General features: G+C 40.0%; 2 protein-coding genes across 5 annotated transcripts in view; both read left to right on the top strand.

Moving 5' to 3' along the window:
• E2F3 (E2F transcription factor 3) overlaps positions 1-7108 on the top strand; it is a 44957-nt gene extending 37849 nt beyond the window's left edge. The window contains exons 5-7 of the mRNA XM_063325813.1: positions 1041-1153; positions 4008-4146; positions 4848-7108. Of these exons, the coding sequence (XP_063181883.1) occupies positions 1041-1153; positions 4008-4146; positions 4848-5113 (518 nt within the window). The 3' untranslated portion in view covers positions 5114-7108. The remainder of the gene's footprint in view (positions 1-1040; positions 1154-4007; positions 4147-4847) is intronic.
• A 4663-nt stretch (positions 7109-11771) lies between these two features.
• The window catches only part of CDKAL1 (CDK5 regulatory subunit associated protein 1 like 1), a 427625-nt gene continuing 420699 nt past the window's right edge, over positions 11772-18697 (top strand). Inside the window, exons 1-5 of one of the 4 annotated variants that reach the window (XM_063325812.1) lie at positions 11829-11873; positions 12317-12435; positions 13217-13254; positions 14828-15005; positions 17683-17795. In XM_063325812.1, the coding sequence (XP_063181882.1) occupies positions 14839-15005; positions 17683-17795 (280 nt within the window). In that variant the 5' untranslated portion in view covers positions 11829-11873; positions 12317-12435; positions 13217-13254; positions 14828-14838. Of the gene's footprint in view, positions 11894-12316; positions 12481-13216; positions 13255-14827; positions 15006-17682; positions 17796-18697 lie in introns of all 4 variants that reach the window. The other 3 variants (XM_063325811.1, XM_063325809.1, XM_063325810.1) reach the window with 3 other exon arrangements.

Below are 18697 nucleotides of genomic sequence, written 5' to 3'. Positions count from 1 at the left end.
ACTAAACCTTAGTTTAGGAGTGGTGGAAGCCTTGATGAAAGCCATTTGCCTGAAAGCTGACCCGTCGTTTTGCCCCCTGACCTGTTACTTTGCATCTGGTCCGAGTCAGATGTGAGATGTATTGGCGTTTTGACCTCAGGCAGTTTGTCTTACCCTGTGGTAGCAGTAGGCATTTACCAAAATTGTTCACATTTACACCCCCCAAAAAGCGTAATAATAAATTAGGATCTTTATTTCTTTGGCATGAATATTATGCTAGATGCCTCATGGATGACAAAACTAAAGAGCTGGAAGCGCTTGTGTGTGATTGCGGCTGTTTTATATTTTGTGACCAAAAGCTCTGTGACACCACAGGTCAGTAAGTGAGGCGCCATCGTGCAGTAACCCACCAAAATGCTCACGTTGATTTGGAAAAAAAATCACGTTGAACAGCAAAATAGTTTTGTTCGTTCTGTGCTTATGCAGAAATCAACTTTCTGCACTGTCAAGTTGTTTGAAGTAGTTGTGTAAACAGTATTTTGAAATAATTTCATATAATATAAATGAATAAGTAAATATACATATGTTTACAATGCCCCAAATGAAAATTGCAATTATTATTTTATTGATGACTTCAAAAAGATACTGTGTATGCACATCTAAAACACGCATCTGTAAATTCCTTTACATTTTTTCTGTGATTTCCAGTTCTCTGCATTTTCATAGCAAGTTTGTAAAAAATTTGGCTTTGCGCAGTCTGCGAGTAATTGCGCGTTGTTGAGCTTTAGCGTATGTAGCTTTACGCCTGTGAAGGAGAAGAGAGAGAAGGACTCAGCACGGAGAATCCCTTTTCTCACTTGGTAGTGGCCCCAGCTGTTAGATCAAAGGGGAATTCCCACACAGTTTCACTGCAATCATAACCAGTGTAGAGAATAGAAAACTTTGGCCTAAGAACAACGTAGCCATGAGAAAATGGAAAAATAATTTAAAGAATTCTGTGTCTTCTAATAGTCTGAATATATCATAACCTGGCTTGGAAAATTCCTTAACGGTGATTACATTAGCTTATGTGACGTATCAAGATATTCGAAAAATTAGTGGCCTTAAAGACCAAACTGTTATAGTTGTGAAAGCTCCTCCAGAAACAAGACTTGAAGTGCCTGACCCAGTGGAGGTAAGGAGAACCTGGCTTTTCCTGCCGGGTTGTATATCATTTTTCTACAGATGGAGGAAGTGTGCTGTGAGTTTTACTGTGGTAACCGATGCCCAAGTTGGATTATATTGGCGTACAGTCCTATATTCATGTTTTTACAAACTTTGGAGGTGTGGGTTTTTTTTAAAAAAAAAAAAGGGAAGGGGAATCTTTACAAATCATTTTACACAAAGCAATCATTTTTTGTTCCTTTTCTCTCAATTCCAGCTGTCCTTCAGAGTAATCCACACTATTTACAGATTATTCTCTTTTGCCATAATTTATGGCAAAAGAAGAGCTTTTCCTTGACAGTTGAAACTTCCTGTTTGTAACCATGTAAAATCTTTCTCTTAAGAGATTCAGCTCCTTTTTTTTTTTTTTTTTTTTTTTTAGCTTTATGTAGTTTTAGTTATGAAGTTCATGGATAACTGAAAGCCGTAAGCATCTTGATGACTCATACTACTGATATCCTAATTTATTGAGACATATGTTTTCATGTAGGATTTTCTTTTCTGAAGTATGACAGTTATTGCAGAAACTTGTGTTTTACTCCTAGAATCCATTCTTGCCCTTCCTTCTTCCATCATCATCTTTGCTTCATTGACACTGATTTTACACGCCTGTGTAAAACTTTGTATGTTCAGCTAGTCCACTTCTTGTTTGCTATTGTGAAGTCTGTAGGGATGGAGATTTCCTTTCCTATTTTATAATAAGTACTTCTATTTCTGAAGCTGGCTGTGTTCAGCTGTGTCCCTCTTCTTTTGCCCCTTGCTGTTCAAGCCACAGTCTCTCCCTAAGTGCCAGCTTTTGTATATGAGATGCCTGGCTTTCGTTCTTTTATCCTCATTTTGTTTCTTTTCCTTAGCCCAGGTAGATGTCTAGGGTAGCTTAGGTGCTTCTCCCTTTTCTTACCTGATGTCACAGTTGCAGAGAAAAATGCTTTAGGTGGCTTTTCTTTGAAGATATCCTCAGGGAGTAGCTTTACTTTTTGTCATTCCTCTCATGGTTTATGAACCGCATGGTTCAGCTGTTCCTGGGATTTTACCTCTCAGTGGCAAAAGTGAGCTGCTTTGCAATTCCCAGTTGCTATGACAGACCCAAGTATGTTGGGCAAGCGCAAATAATTTGCACGAGCCACTGCTGTAGAGATTCAAAAACGTACCTAATTTTGTCTCTCAAGGAGCAATTAGACATAGGGCTAAACCCCAGAAACCTCCGTGCTGTATTCATATTCCTACGTTATTCCTTCATACCTGCTCTTGGGCTGGTTCTGCTGAGCCAGGGCCACCTGCTGCCGGGCGGGCAGGAACAGACTCCAGATGCTCTGTCATTTCTTTTACTAACATTATTCTTCGCTTGCTTAGGCCCATTATGGTTTATATCCTTTTTTTCCACCCTACCTTTGTCGTTAATTCCCCCTTTGAACATAGGTGCAGGTTTTGGAAGAATAAGTAATTTTGCTGCTGTGAGGAAGGGGATATCTTTCATCAGTATCCATAAATATGTACCGTTATCACTGCCTGCTTTCCTGTTTGTTTCCCTAGGCATTACGCTTCATTTTTTTTTATTCAGTGAAATCAGGCGGGTAGAGAGAGACGCGCGCAGTCATTAAAGCTAGCGCCTAGACCTCCCTTACCCGCTATGCCCAACTTATACATTTAATGTTCAGCTTCAGGCAGTAGAAGTCCTATTTCTTTCTCTCACTTGCAGTTATGTTTCAGTGTCTTTTTTTGCATACCTCAGTCACTCAGCAGTACCTTCCCCAATTCCTGCTCTTCCCATCTCCTTATTTCTAATTATCTTTAGCATTGCCCTAAGTACTCTTAACTGTTTTCTCTGCCCTGGGGTATCCCTGTTCAGTTGTTGTTTCTCTGTACTTGTAAATGCTGACTATTATGCTACATAACCATCAGAACGCAAATAATATGAGGAGCTTTTTGTCAGAGGGCACAATAAAATGTATTTGAAACAAGCCTGTGAAGAGGTATATAAAGCCTGTATTCATACTTTTAAAAACCGCTAATGCAATACAGCTGGAGCGGGTTTATTTTTGACTGGAGTCATTTATGATTTTCCATCATAAAACTAAGAGCAAGTTTGCACATTTTCTATCTGTCTATATATGTCATCTTGTTGTATTGCATCAATGTGTGAAAGTTAAGAAAAGGTAATTTCTTGAGACGAATTAGGAGTTACTGTTATTCAGAAACACCATCAAAATTAGAGTTGCTGCCTTGAGGGGGCAGAAGGACTTATATAAACAGGGTGGGGTGAAGAAAATGGCATGTTCTTTCTTTTTTTGTTATTTGGAAAAACTTCCCTGATAAGCAGAGGAACTTACATACAGCTACTTGAGTTCAGCGTGAACTAGCGCTGAAGGTTTTGGGGTGAGTGAGAAGGATGTCTTGGCATTCTTTTAAAGCAGAAACATTTACACAAATAAATCCAATAACATTGTTATGAATAATAATAAAACCTGTGACTTGCATCCCATGGTTTTCTTCCATCAGAATGCTCCAGGTTATTGTGTTTATAAGAAAATTATAGGAGTTCAAGCCTTTATGTCTCTCTGGTTATGATACAACATATAAAATGGGTGGGCTTCCGACATTTGTGCACTGCAGACAGTGGGAAAAGCTTTCACGTTCTCTTCCAGTCTACAGGGTACATTAGCCAAGCATTTCACATCTTCAAAAAAAAAAAAGCAGGGGGGATTTCAGGTTCTCTTGGTTAGTAAAAAATGTATTCAAACACACCTCAGTAAGAATTTACTCTGTATTGTCAATATTCTGTCATGTTCATTGGTGTAACGCCTTACTGATGTTTGTTTTGTTAGCAGAGTGCATTGATACATTTATCTAGTACTCAAGGACCTATTGAAGTTTATCTGTGCCCAGAGGAAAACGATGCCCTCAGTCCGATGAAAACCTATAGTCAGGACCACAACGGAAATATTTCCAAAACCTTTTCCAAAGGTAAAATTATTTCTTGGTAATACTAATGGCCTTCCTTCATGTTTTCGTTCAAGATTTCATTTTGAACTTCGGATATCCAGCGCTTCTTTTTTCGGCTTTATTTTTCTAAGAAGGGAAAAGCTACGGCATCCATTTTCCACCGTGTCCTTCTGGTTTATATAGCGGGAAATATGTTTTCTTTGGCACCAGTTGTTTAAAATAAGTTTCATATTTGCATATCATATGGAACTATGTAACATAAGTTTATGCAATATTGAAGAAACAAACAATTTTCTTCCTTTTGCTTTTTAAAATAGGACAGTAGCAGCAAAGCTTCGTCTCAACACAAGATGCAGAAATCTCTGTGTATTGGTATATGCAGCCACAGTGTCACTGATGACATCTGTTGAATTCACTTTGACTATGAATTCCATGGAAAAATGGGCATCTCTCACTATGCTTATTTTTTTCCCAGTAGTTGTTTAAACCTTGTAAAATAATTTTTTAGTAGAAAAGTCAGTAGTGATAGCAACATGAGTATTTTTGAGAAGCCCTTTGTAACAGATCAGAAACAAGCTAGAAATTATATGGAGGCCATTTTTTCTTGAAATGATGCTTTATGAAAAACCCTTTATGCAGCGATTACTTTGTTTCATCTGTGTCTAGTATTTCTAATGAGATAAAATGTGTCCTCTTTATTTTGTCCCTCCCTCCTCTTACAGAAGTGGCTTCTGCTAACTCAGGACAAGGTGACTGCTCAGTAAATATGGCAACAATCTCTCCACTGGCTTCTCCAGCCAACCTTCTCCAGCAGACAGAGGACCAAATTCCCTCAAACTTTGAAGGACCATTTGTGAATTTGCTGCCTCCTCTGCTTCAGGAAGATTATTTGCTGAGCCTTGGGGATGAAGAAGGCATCAGTGACCTCTTTGATGCTTACGATTTAGAGAAGCTTCCTTCATTGGTGGATGAATTTATATACAGCTGATTCTCTTAAACGCTGTCCATATCTAAATCATGTTTTTAATGGAATCAAAAAACCTGCCGTCATTGAATTGTCCCCTACTTACTATAAAATAGCATTATTAAATAACCTAGGCTCTCGAACAGTGCTGATATTTTAAATAAATACTCCCTAAAATACCATAAACAAGAAGTGAAGGCTTTTACAGCAAGGCCTTCTCCTTGACCCTGAGCTCCGGCGCCTTGTAAGTCCGCAAGTGCAAGCAGGTGACCATAAAGGTTTTGTCTTCACACTCCCCCAGTCTCTGCTTCCCGTGACCAGTGGGCTTTTACGGAGAAGGGCTCAATGAACTGGTTTAGTCCTAAATAACAATTTTATAATAGTATTTCAGGCTGTGCCTTCTGTCGAGAATGCATGTCTTTTGGGTGTCACAACATGGGTTCTACCTGCGGTGAACATAAATATGAAGTAATGCAAAAGGGTGAAATGGGGTTCTTCAGCTACTTGTGGGAATGTTTAAATTGCTGTCATAATGCTCATTTTGAGCTGTGTATATGTCTCATTATGAGGTCAAATACTTAGGTCCTTAAAAGCTTTTAATAAAAAAAAAAATACACTGTAAATGTAGTGTATATTGCAAATATTGAAAAGTATGAAGTTCTGCCACTTCTCATAGTAATTGCAGATTTTTAAAAATGCTTGTGTGTGCGCGTGTGTGTGAAAGTAGTTTTTTGTTGGTTGTTTTTTTAAACTAGAACGAAGATGCACAGTTCAATTTTACTGCCCCCGATGTGCATTAGAACTGGTACATAAATTTTTGTGGTACTAAGTGGGGCTTTGTGTTAAGTGCCTACTAGAGATGCACTGTGGGTTTTTCCCTCTATGGAAAACACTTATGCCAAGCTTCGTTTGTTCGATATATCATATTTATCTCAGTGGGTTAGCTTCCTCCGCTTACAGCTTTTTATAATTCTCTTCGCCAGCAAAATGGAACTAATTTTTTTCCAAAGTACATAACTGTAAGTACCACATCAAATGAATTGCATTTATTTTTTGAAGATCTTTGGTAGTATAGTATAGTACCAATATTTATTTTTTGAACGTGAGAGGAATTCTAAGAAGTCTTAAATAATTTTTTTTTTTTAAGTGTAAAATATGTTGCCATGTTCTGGGCTAAATTAATGTAATGTTGATTAGATGACGCCCATATAATCCTTTTGTTTGCATTACTGTTGTACTTATCTGACATACTCAGAAAATTAGTACTATTTGTACTGTAGTAGAATATTACGTATGCAGGTTTTCTGGTACCATTGAGTTGCTGCTATGAAAGCTCACACACGAAAAGGCAAGAAGTCACAGTACTAATAAGAACACTGTATGACTGTGTGAGTTTTGGAATATAACATGTATAAAGGGCAACACATAAAGAACTGTTAAACAGTGTTAAGTGTGTGTTTATATGTACAAATGTGTGCATAGATCATTCAGCAGTTGTATTTAAGTTGATATATGTTCTCAACTCACACTTTAGTTATCTAGCAGTTTTGTACAATAGAATTAATTTGTAAACACTGCCAGAATATTTTCTAGCTGGTTTGTAATTTTTTAAGAGTTTTTTTAGATGTGGATCTGTAAATAAAATTGTAGTATTTAAAGTTTTTGTCTTGTGGAAGAGGAAAGTAAAAGTTGTGTGAGCATGAAGATTTGCGAGACAAAGGGGCACTTTTGCGGGGGAAGAGAAAATGAAGACTAACGCAGACCATCTTTTTTTGTACAAATTAAACACTTATCCCAATGTGCGTGGGCAAAATACTAATCTAATTTAGCTTTGCATTGTACGCTAGTTTAAAAAAAAAACCCTCTGTAAAATACTGTAAAAAAACCAAAAACAACAAAAAAAGCTTTTATGGTGAGTTTTGTAAATAGATTTATTAAAGGATGACCTGTTCTCTAGCTGTGATCTTACCACTTCAAATGGATGTAATTTGAATAAATTTTGTATGGTAATGAATCAATAAAAAGGATTTTTTAAAGAGTTTAGATTTGTATACAGCTTTTTAAATTCTTCTTACTCTTGGTGCCTACCATGCTGCTTCTTGGAACCTAGCTGTTACTATTTTCATTATTAGTGCTCACACTCACTTGACACCAGATAAGTTTCAATCCCACTTTTTTATTATGCTAACAATAAGTTCAGTGGTTTTTCTTTTAAGCCAGAGTGAAACAAGAATAAGAGACACACATAAAGAGACATAGTTGGAGATCCAGAGGTTGGGATAACACAGGTTTATTTTTATTTTTTCTCCCCTGTATGAATTATGAACATGGAAATTCGTCTATTCTAGGATTAAAGGACATGAACGCAATTCTTGACCTGTTTAACCTTTCTACTGATAATTCTCCAAAAGTCTCCCAATAGCTTTGAAAAGTTGTTCTGCTTACTTGAGTCATCTCTAACTGCCTCTTGAACCAGCTATGCATTTACAAACTTGTACTCCCTTTCTGGTTTTGGTGCTGTGCCTTTCTAGATGCACGGCAATCAATTACTAAAAAAAAACCTATCAGGATAATACAAGCACAGTAATACGGTTGTTTGCTTAAATGTTATACTTCTGAGCAAGTGATAGGTGTCTTGTGATCTTCCCTGCACACAGGAAGACAACTATTTTATCTGTTTATGCACCTAACTTCTGCACACAGCAGTACTGAAAGGAAGATTACAGAAAAGATCCTCTGTTCTTCAATATTCCCAATAAATAATAAAGGAGGGCTAGAGGACTGTGTTCTCTGATCTCCCTTTGAAGCAGAGATGACAATAAATGTCCTCTTTCTGTCTCCTATCTGTCATAGCCTCCTGGCCTGTTCTCAGTTTCTCTCTTCTACGGCTGCCATAAGCACTTTTATATTCGCCCCTAGAATCTGCTACTGATTGCCAGGTTTCATGTCATTTTCTGTCCTCTTCCTTCTGCTTTCTGTATCTGCTTTGTAAACTTTGGGTGTGCTGCATTGTAGGAGGAAAATACCCAGTCAGTTAAAATACTTAATTCTGCTCCCCTGAGCTAGTACAGTGTGGTTCAGCATTATTCAGCATACAAATACTAGTTTCAGGGAGGTTTTATTGGGGCCCATATGTGCTGCCTTCCTTGGCTGCCAGCAGATGGAAAAGGATTCTGAGAAATCTGTCAAAACTGGCCTGAGCGACAAGCAACTACATGCTCCTTTACTTATGGGAATTGAAAAACAGGGGGGTTCCTGCCCTTCAACCTACAGTGAGAACTCGTCCACTTACAAATGACAGACACCATCACTTTCCATTCTTTTTGACTTACATCTGAAAGAGTAAACTACATCACTAGCATGATGGACATTTTTGTTGTAGAAAGAAATTATGAAAGATATGTAAGTTACTTTTTGTAGCATGAGATATTGCTACATGTTTATACGCACCAAATTTAGTAGTATATGCCTTTTTTTTCTGTAACACAGTTAATGCATAATGCCATTGGTGCTCTAATGCCAACAATTCTCAAGATCAAGTGAACAAAAAGCGTGTAGAGCAAAATCAATGGAGTGATATTAACAAAAGCATAAACAAGTAAAATTCATCTCCCCATTTTACTTTTCTTGCTGAAGCAAGATCTGCCTGCATATTACCCTACAGCTAAGTAAAGACCAGCAGAACGCTTTGCCTTTATTAATTTGGGAGTTTCTATATCAACTTTTTCCTCTCTAAAACTTGACAGGGAGAAAGTGTCATATCTAACATAGATATCTATCTGTATTTTCCAACTACCTACTCCTACAAAACCTTTAATGACTTAACATGGTGACCCAGCCTGAGACTGGTGTCTTTGACCACTCCTGAAGTACAGTATGCAGGCAACTTAAAAAGGATGTATTCTAAAGCTGTTGTTTGGACATTCAAGGAACTGGGACGTGTATATTGCCAGTCTATAAAAGGCTGGTAGTGCGAGTTGTACTGCCAGCCACTATCTCTTAAAACGCAGTTTTCCCAGGTAGGTATAGATAAGCTCTCTTCCTGCAGTCAGGAGGTGGTAGGGAATCATCTGCTTCCTTTGCTACATGCTGCACTATCAGTAGTCTGAGTGCAGCTTCATTTGTTATTACGAATATGCTACAAAGCTATTTAGATTTATGAGCTCCAAAAGCACTGAAAGGGTGCCTTCTGTGGTGTGGCTACATCCTAGAACTGAACAGGACTGTGCTGGCACAAGGGCTGCTTGATACTATGAATTCTTGGCAGTGGGACAAAGTAAGGACTCTGCCGGATCATGCTGAAACTGATCAGCGTGGCCTATTTATGTCATCAGGTATGGGACTCATGGGTTATTCCTGCCTGGGAGCTACTCTTGGAGCTCACCGCCTCCCCTTAGCAAGTAGTGGTTTATCAATCATGGCCATCTGGAGATTTTTGGATATGTCTAGCCGGCTAGCTGTGCTTCGCTTTTTTAGTCAACCATAAACCAGCACTGATGTCTGCCCAGTTTTTTTTAACCAGAGAGGTAACACTTGGCTAGTCAAGATAACTGTGGTGTAGTGCAGTGCAAGTGCTCTCAGAACAGAGAAGTTTAATTCAAGGACTGCATGTGAAATACTTAGAAAACAGAATTCGGGAAACTGAAAAGAAAAGGGAAGAGAATCACTAAACTTATCAGGAAGCAGTTAAAATACTGATTGGTAATATATATGTCATTACTTACACACTAAGCACTACTGAAGGAAGATGTCTAAAACAGATTAATGTGACTACTGATTTTAAGATGTTTTCCTCCATTTTCTTCTGGGCTAAAAATGCTGCAAAAAAAATGGATTACGCACCACTCACTGTCCCACTGAGAGTATCTCTGAAAAGTACTTGTGTGCTTAAACAAAGACAAATCACAAAGGCAAACGTATCTTAAGCTGTAACAGTGATTCTATCATGAGGCCAGAGTGATATTAATAGTGCTTAGTCCTGCCTAGAATAATTTGTTCTTTAAGACCGATCTAAATGAAGTGCTTGTTTCTTTCTGTCCCAATTTTCCTCTTCAAGTCTCTCCTGTTACTTTGTTCTCATTGTTATCCTTTTTTTTGCCAGTGAACACTGTCAGATAAGTGTGACATAAAATAAGCACCAGTTTTTAAGAAACAGGAGAGGGAGGGGAAGCGATATTCATAGGTAGAAGTTGCCAGGTTTTATCTGCTAGCAGACCAATAGGCCTATTACAGAATACACTCAGGGCTTTCATTCGCTTTCCCTCCAGTTCAAGGGAGACTATAATCTGCTATCTGGAGAATAAAATAAGGATTCCAAAGGCTCCTTTTAAAGAGAGTAACTTAATGGTTGAAATCCAATTACAAGACATGGTGAATTTTATATTACAAAGCAGGCTGCCCCAAAATAAAAAAAAATATTTTAAAGATGCAATATAAATAACCTTTTTAGGTTAGTTGTGTATATTAAAAACAATGCAATAATATTATGCTCACCCTCTATAACATTTTGATCAACAAGGAAACTATACACTTAATCTGTCTGCTTAGAGCCCTAGCTTTAGCCATCCAAGTTTAAACACCCAGACTAACGTCTAAATCTTAATCTGAAAAGTTGGTACTAGCCCTCCATCGGAGGAAAAGCAATGCCAGAAACTTCAGTCATCTAATATTAAATATTTTGACCAATGACTTCCAGAGTAAACAGAAAAGTTGCTACTAGCATTTTGAGGAAATTACTGATTAAAAAAAAAAAAGTGTTGTGGCCACAACAGGAATAAATAGCTCGTCATTTGTTTCAGATACATCTGAATCCAACTGTTTTCACCGGACACATATTCCTGGACTTAATTTTCAATTAAAATAAAGGTGAGTCTCCAGGCATCTGGGGAAACTTGAGCAGAGGACATGTGGCCTTGGTGCTCAGCAGGCTCTCCCGCACTGGTCACAGCCACTGATGGAGGAAATCCCACTTTCAACTCAACGAATTCACCTTCAGTCTCACAATATCTGATGTTTCCAGTACAACGCCAGCACCAGCCTGGCAACTCGAAGCCGTTGCGGATCCCAGCTCCTTACAGCCACGGCCTCAAAAAGCGACCCGAGGGCTCAGGGGCAAAGCAGCAGGGCTCTAATGGGCAGCCTCTTATTGCTGAGGGCGGGGAGGACGGGGAGCCCGCAGCCGTTTTCAACCGCCGCCGTCCGAAGAGAAGATGCCGGGCGACCTCCCGCCCGCTGCTCTGGGCCCCGCGGCCGGCAGCGGGGGCCCTCCCCCGCAAAACCCGAGAGCCGGCCCCTAACGGCTTCCAGGGGACGAAGGCAGGGTCGCCCCATTTTTTTTTCCCGAAGCGGTGGAAGCGACGCCGCTCCCCGTTTCTCTCCCACTTCCCCACTGAGGGCCGGGACGGCCTAGCGCGCGAGGAGCCGTTAGGGGCTCCAACGGCCCTAACGGCCGCCGCCCCCAGCTCCGGACAGGCCTCAGCTCTGCTCTTCCCCCCACGTACGGCAGTCCACCGGAGAAAGAAGGAGGAGGAGGAGGAGGAGGAGGAGGAGGAGGGAGGGCCAGCCATGGCTCTCGAGCATCCCGGCGCTCTCGCGGCGGGACCCGTCAGGTCCGGACCGCCCCGCTGCCACCGCTCCGCTCCGCCCCGGCTCTGGCGAGGCTGCGCCGCTGAGCCCCGTGGAGGAGTTTGGCCGCTGCCGGCCGCCGTCGCGGCGCTGTTGCGCGCGCGGTGGGGCTTGGGGCGGGGCGAGGCGGGCGTGATGGCGGAGCCCAGCAGAGGTGGCGGTGAGTGACGGGGCTTGCCGGTGAGCCCTCCTCCCCCTTTCCCGCTGGTTATGGTGATAACGGCCGAGTCATCTCCCTCTCCCCAGCTCGGCTCTGCCGGTGTCCCGCCTCCGCGACGCTCCCGTCCCCTGCGGGGCCTCCCCTGGGCTCAGCGTTAAAGGCGGGGGAGGGGGATGGCCCGTCTGGCGGGAGCCTCCAGAGGTTTTGGCGGCTGGATTGCCATCAACCCCTGTGCCCTCAGCGGGACGGGAGCCCGGTGTGGGCGAGGGGGCCGAGCCGCAGCCGGGCTCCGGGACCTCTTTGCTGCAGGCCGGGTCAGGCCGGCGGCCCGGTTGCCGCTTGCCCGCGGGCACGGAAAAAGGTTGCCCTGGGAGCTCTGAAGTGGGCCGCGGTGGGTCGGTTTTATTTTATATTAACGCTAATTTTCTTCTGCTCTGTGCAAGCCTGGGGATAAAAGGCCGGGGCTTTACCGGAGACACCTGTTGGTAAATGGAGGAAAGAGCAGTCCGCTTCCACCTGGATGGAAGTTTTCTCTGTGGAAAGAAGTACTTTGTTGGTATATGTAAGAAGATCAAGGAGGGATGACTGAAATAGACCAGGGTCGAGGGAAGTTCTGTTTGTGTCAAGACACTAAAAACGCTTTTATGGGCTTTTATTTATTAACATTCATTTTTTAAAAGAGAAATGTAAATTCTGTAGATACAACTTCACAGTATAAGAAGAACACATTAGCTTCTAGTTTTATTATTGCCTCTTATTTCAGTCAATCTGTCAGAGTAACTGCAGAAATCTATATTTATTTGCTTGTGAAGAAGAGATCTCATGCTTGCATATGGAACCAGTGCAGATGTCAAATAATCTGTTCTAAAAAAGACTTGACAAGTGTTTGTAATAATAATAATAAAAAAATACTGTCTTTAGCTAAAATTTACTGTTAATCACACTCTTGAAGGAAATTAAACTTATGAAATTGTATTCTCCTTGTCAGTCAGTCTTTTTCCTTTTTTTCATTCAAAATTTTAAACTCGTAATTGAAGATAGAAATCTGGAGGAGGAGAAGACTGAAATAATTTAAATACAGAGTCTTTTTTTGTCAAAGTCTAATGTAAAAGAAGGACAAAAAGATACTTCTGCTTGGGGAAGGACAGGGAAAGTGTGGCTACTGTTCCACCCAGTCAGCCAGTCAGCACGTGTAACTAGTCTTAACGAGGTCAAACTGAGCAAGAAACAGATTTCTGCAGATGAAAGATGAATGCTTGTTGGACAATAACATGAACTCATGGTTTTCTGTCTTTTAGTTATGCTTGTTCATGCTATATCTTTTCTTTTTCTTTTTTCCCCAGGATTATTATCCAAGAGGATTTAGACCAAGCTTAAAAAGGTATGAACTTTATTTGGCTATATTCTTTCTTTTAAGGGCCACTGAAATAAACTAAGCTTATTTGGTTTGCCAGCTGCTCCATTATGTCAGATATTTTTCTGGAAGGGAGAAAAAACAAGTCGAAACCTTTTTTTTCCTTCCCTGTATTGAGTTGATAACTTCAGCTATTTATACATACTGTTAGTGGTATAAAGTATTGTAAGGTATGTAACTTCCCTACCAATATTTTTTTATTGCTAGACTTTTCACAGCTTTTTATTTTTGTTGATCCTCTGCTGCATTTTTTTATAGATCCTGGGATTTTTGAGCTAGAAGAATGCTAAATGCTTAAGCATTTTTGTCAAGTGCATCTTTTCTGTGACATCATTTGTATTCCTTTTTAAGTTAAATGCAGATGTGTAATTGTTCAGATTATATTAAGTTTTATTTCAAAGACTATTTTGCAAGATTGACTGAAGCACTCATACTGGGAAAATGCACAGGTGTTTAACTTCTTATGTTCTTGAATAATTCAACTGCAACATCTGAAAGTATTTTGTACGCCAGTAGCCTGAATTTTCTGTTCCTGAAATCTGGTTTTAAAGAAATTAAAGCCTAGTTTGTTTTGTTCTTCACTGGGAGTTAGGAACATTTTGTATTTTCCCTGTAAACTCTGTGAAATGCCCTTATGTGATTGCCTTAGTAAACTGTTGAGACATATATAAACCCAAATTTCCAATGGTAAATCAGACTTTATTCTGATTAAGGATTACACGCAGCACGGTGTGAGGTGTGTAATTAATGGTATTCCTTTTGCTTTATAGGCTCCTTTAGCAAATAATCTTGAGATCTGCTGGGAGATATATATTTACTTTCTTGTGGAAAATATAATTAGCTTTTAATGATCTTCTAATATATTATTTAAGCCAAATGATACTCTAGCTATTTTGTGTTAGCTAGGTACAGTTGTTTAACATCTTGTACCTGAGGACAGGAATTCTTACTTTGCTGTCTGATGAATGAAGTAATTCAAATGAAAAGCCTGTGGGATCTGGAATTCTAGGAATAGTTTGATTTGTTTTCAAAAGAACTATGAAGACATATTGTACTACTGTGTACCTGTTTTCAACACACAAATAAAAGAGCTAGAACAGCCTCTGAAGCAGGCACTTGAATGCTGTATCTTTCATTCTTCTCCTGTGATGTGAGTGGAAGCATATCTATCACATAACATGAACTCATTATTTCATTATGATGCCTGACATGATTAAGAACACTTGGATCTTGGATATGTCACGTCAGAGGTGCTGCAGGGTTTTTGAATTAGAAGATGACAAGGTACAGATTATTAAAAAAACACCACAAAACTATCGTTTGTGTCTTTCTCCCTGCCTGTGTTTGAGGGATCTTGGGGGAAGAGGGCATCAGGAAATATCTCTGGATAGTTGATTGTTTTTCTGTGCTCAATATCCCTCAGATGTATGATATATTGCAGGTATATGTAGAAATATATCTGACTTTATGAGAACATATGCAGTAGATACTAGGCCTTGCTTTTATATTCAAATGCTTGCTAATACCAGTCTTCTCTAAGGCTTCTTGAAGATGCCTGCTGCCTGTGATTCAGTGCTTGAAGATATTGAAGATATTGTGTCAGCAGAAGATTTGAAACCACATGATCGGCAGTTTGTAAGAAAGAATGTTTTTCCAAAAGTGCGAAAACGCAATTCACAAAAAAATACTCAGACAGATGATGATCCCCCAAGTGACAGGTAAATTCTTCCATCAGTCCTATCTTGTTGCTTTTCTCATATCTTGTGTGCACTGTCAGCTTCTAAAAATAAGGTCAAAGTTCTTATTATCTCATAATGTAAAATCTGAGTACAAGGTAAAAATTAGTAAAATAGTGTTTATAAAATCTAGTGATAATGACTAATAAATCCTAAGCAAATTTCTTGTCCTAGGCACGTTTGCTGTAGAAATAAGTTATGACTGAGATATTGATTAATGGAGTAATCAGACTGGAAAAATGGTTCCTGTTATGTAAGCTTTTGTGTGTAAAACATTTTTGAAAAATTGTCTGCTTCACCTTAATTACTTACATAGAAGCTGAGCTCTTCAAAATGCAGTCCTAGAGGCATTTTGGCATCTGGAACAAGAAATATAAACGAAATCCTGAAAATCAAAAAAGGGTTGAGGTTGGAAGGGATGTCCGAAGGTCATCTTGTCCAAACCCCTGCTCAAGGAGGGCCACCGAGAACCAGTTGGCCAGGACTGTGCCTAGTTTTTTAATTTCTCCTCCCTGGGTAACCTGTGCCGGCCACACAGTGAAAATGTGTTTCCTGATGTTCAGAGTGAGCCTCCACTGTTTTATTTTGTGCCCATTGCCTCTGGTCCTGTCACTGGGCACTGCTGAAAAGAGCCTGGCTCTGTCCTCTTTGCCCCCTCCCTTCAGGTATTTATACACATTGATGAGATCCCCCTGAGCCTTCTCTTCCCCAGGCTGAACAGCTCTCTCAGCCTCTCCTCTTATGAGAAGAGATGCTCTAGTCTTTTAATAATCTACATGCCCTTTGAACTCTCTCCAGTATGTCTGTATCTCTCTTGTGGGTATGTGCTATCAGGGCACAGGGACTTATATATGTCTGGTTTACTGAAGTATTCCCTGACCCGATGCTCTTCCACGAGGGGTATGTCTTCCTTGCTTCAGTTTTTCCACCTGGTTTCTGGAACTTGGGATTTCAAAGGCTGTACTTTTTGTATGTACATCCTGCAAGTGATATAGTGAAACTTCTTTTAAACTTACTGTTTTATTTCAGTGGAAATAGTATGCAATAATTACAGAATGTATATAGCATAAGAACAGAATGAATTTTCTCCTTCAGTGAAACTGATTAAAGTATAGGTAACTCAGTTACTGATTCTAGTTTCTGCTGCAGTTCAGAGATCTGGATTTTGTTTTGGTCACACTAGCACTTCATTCTCCCGAGTATTCAGGTACTATAAAGATAGATACAAGCTGTATTTTAGTGGTTTTGACCCAAGAAAGCACATTGAATGTATGTTGCTTAGACAGTAGGAAGTCTAAATACATTGTAACCATGCAACACGTGTTGCACATGTCTACTTAATGACCATTAATCTTCCATTAACAGATTTCTATTTCTAGCTAGGGGAAGTATCTTTTAAAAAAAGAAGTGTGGGAGGAGAAAAAATACATGGACGGGCAAGGGATTGTGTTCTAGGATGTGTGTCATTCTTGTACTTTACTTTAGTTCATTGGCACAATTATCCCTGGAGTTTCAGTGAGACCTTCTTGCAGAATTTTTTTGTTAGTTCTTAAACCATTGTATGTGCTAGCTCCATGGTGCAGTATCTCCCATGCTGCGTCTATAGCCCAGAAAGGTTGGAATATGAGCTTTCAGATTTTAATGTGGCTGGTGGCAGGCTTAAGTTAAGGATTAATAAAGACTTATATGGAGGGAACTACAATGAAGGGGTGTAATAATATCAAAAGGTTGCAGTTTAGCTCTGTTTGCTGGTGGCCTAATTTCAGTGCAGTCACTTGGAGGTCATTTGTTAATGATACAATTTTCAGAAAGTTAGTTTGTATACTGAAGTTTGTGAACCTCTGTGTAGCAAATCTCCTCTCAGCCTACCACTCTTCTCCATTATCCACCATTATCCTACAGTTCCTTCTTCATTCTAAAACTCTTTTCTTGCCACTTGTGGTGGACTGGCCATGGCCAACAACTGAGCAGCCACCCGGCCACTTGCTCAACCCTCCTCCAAGTAGGTTGCAGGAGAGAATTGGAAGAGCAAAAGTAAGAAAACTTGTGGGTTCGGATAAAGACAGTTTAAGTGAAGGAAAGAGGAGGGGAAAAACGCAAAGGATGCAAAAGCAATCACTTACCACCTCCCATGAGCAGACTGATGCTCAACCCAGTCTCAGAACAATGGCTGCTTTGGAAGGACCAAACCCCCAGTTTTTATTGCTGAGCATGATGCCATCTAGTATGGATTATCCCCGTGGTCGATTTGGGTCAACTATTCTGGCTCTGTTCCCTCCCAACCTGTTGTCCACCCCCAGCCTACTTGTGGCAGTGTAGAGCATAGTGGGAAACAGAAGGTTTTGGTGCTGTGCAAGCACTGTTCAGCCATAGCTGTAACAAAGGTGTGTTATCAACACTGTTACAGTCGCAAATACAAAACACAGCATCGTGCAGGTTTCTGTGGAGAAAGTTAACTCCATGCCAGCCAGACCTAATACCCACTACACTAAAATCACATAACCATGATGTTCTTCCCCAGCTGTTTTGGAGTTGTTACTGTTTGTGTTGCTTGTTTTATATTTGGAGAATTACAATTAATTGAATCTGTTCAATGGGCTTAAAGAGGAAGCTTGTTCATCTTTTAACTTGCCTTTTTCATTCATTGTTTACTTAACAGCATTATTCCTGGTGCTCAGAAAATCTGGATTCGTACATGGGGATGTTCTCACAATAATTCTGATGGCGAATATATGGCTGGACAACTGGCTGCATATGGGTACAAAATTACAGGTAACAATATCAGACAAGTCACATAATTCAGATTTTTTGGGTGAATGTTCAGAGCTGCCAAGCTGTCATCAAATGTTTTAAATCTTAATTACACTTTTTCAAATCCGCCTTTCATCTGTTTCTAGTTTGAAGGTGAGGAGGTAAAGTGTTTTCCTGGGATTAAGCAGAACGATTACAAGAGGAGTGCTTTGAGAATGGCTAGGTTTTCCTGACAGGGCAGCTATCTAATAGGTGTCATACAGTGCCTTTTGTGGGTGCTTTGCTTGCTAAAGTTAATTGAAAAGTTTTCATAAGAGTAGAAGGGAAAGATTTTAATTCTTGGCCAGAATCTAGCTGGTTGTCTGATTGCAAGTGGTGGAACCCAAGTGAGAGAGAGGAAGGATGTACGGTGTTGCTTAGTGACGTTTGTGTGTTTACCGGTGCAGCAGAGTTGAACTAAAAGGGAACGATCCTTTGTTTTGGGAGGGACGATCAGTGTTGATGGAGGTGGGATGGTACAGGATTGTATTTTGGACACTTGAAAAAGCTGAAAATACTATTTCTCCTTTTCTTCAAGTACTTTAAAATACTCCCTGTCATCTTGTTCCACCCCTCCCTACTCCCCAACCCTAAACAATATACCTGAACCTGTGGTTGCGCTGGCCGCGTTTAATCTCCTTAATGCAAAACGTGTTGAAAGAAAAGCTGTAGAAAGCTGAAAACATACATTGATGTCATATTTCAATGGAGAATTATTTGAATACTTTTGTGTTTTGACTATGACTAGTGAAAAATTTAAATTTTATTCATTAATTCAAGTTTTGGTCTGTCTTGCATTTAAACTTGCATCCTGCTTGTACTGAAAGACTGCAAAGCTGTCTTTCCTGAGCCATTTTGCTAGAAATATTTTATTCCTGATTTTA

The sequence above is a fragment of the Chroicocephalus ridibundus genome, chromosome 2, assembly GCF_963924245.1.
Source record: "Chroicocephalus ridibundus chromosome 2, bChrRid1.1, whole genome shotgun sequence".
NCBI lineage: Eukaryota > Metazoa > Chordata > Aves > Charadriiformes > Laridae > Chroicocephalus > Chroicocephalus ridibundus.
Note: the sequence above shows the minus strand (reverse complement) of the source record. Positions and strands in the feature narration are given on the sequence as shown.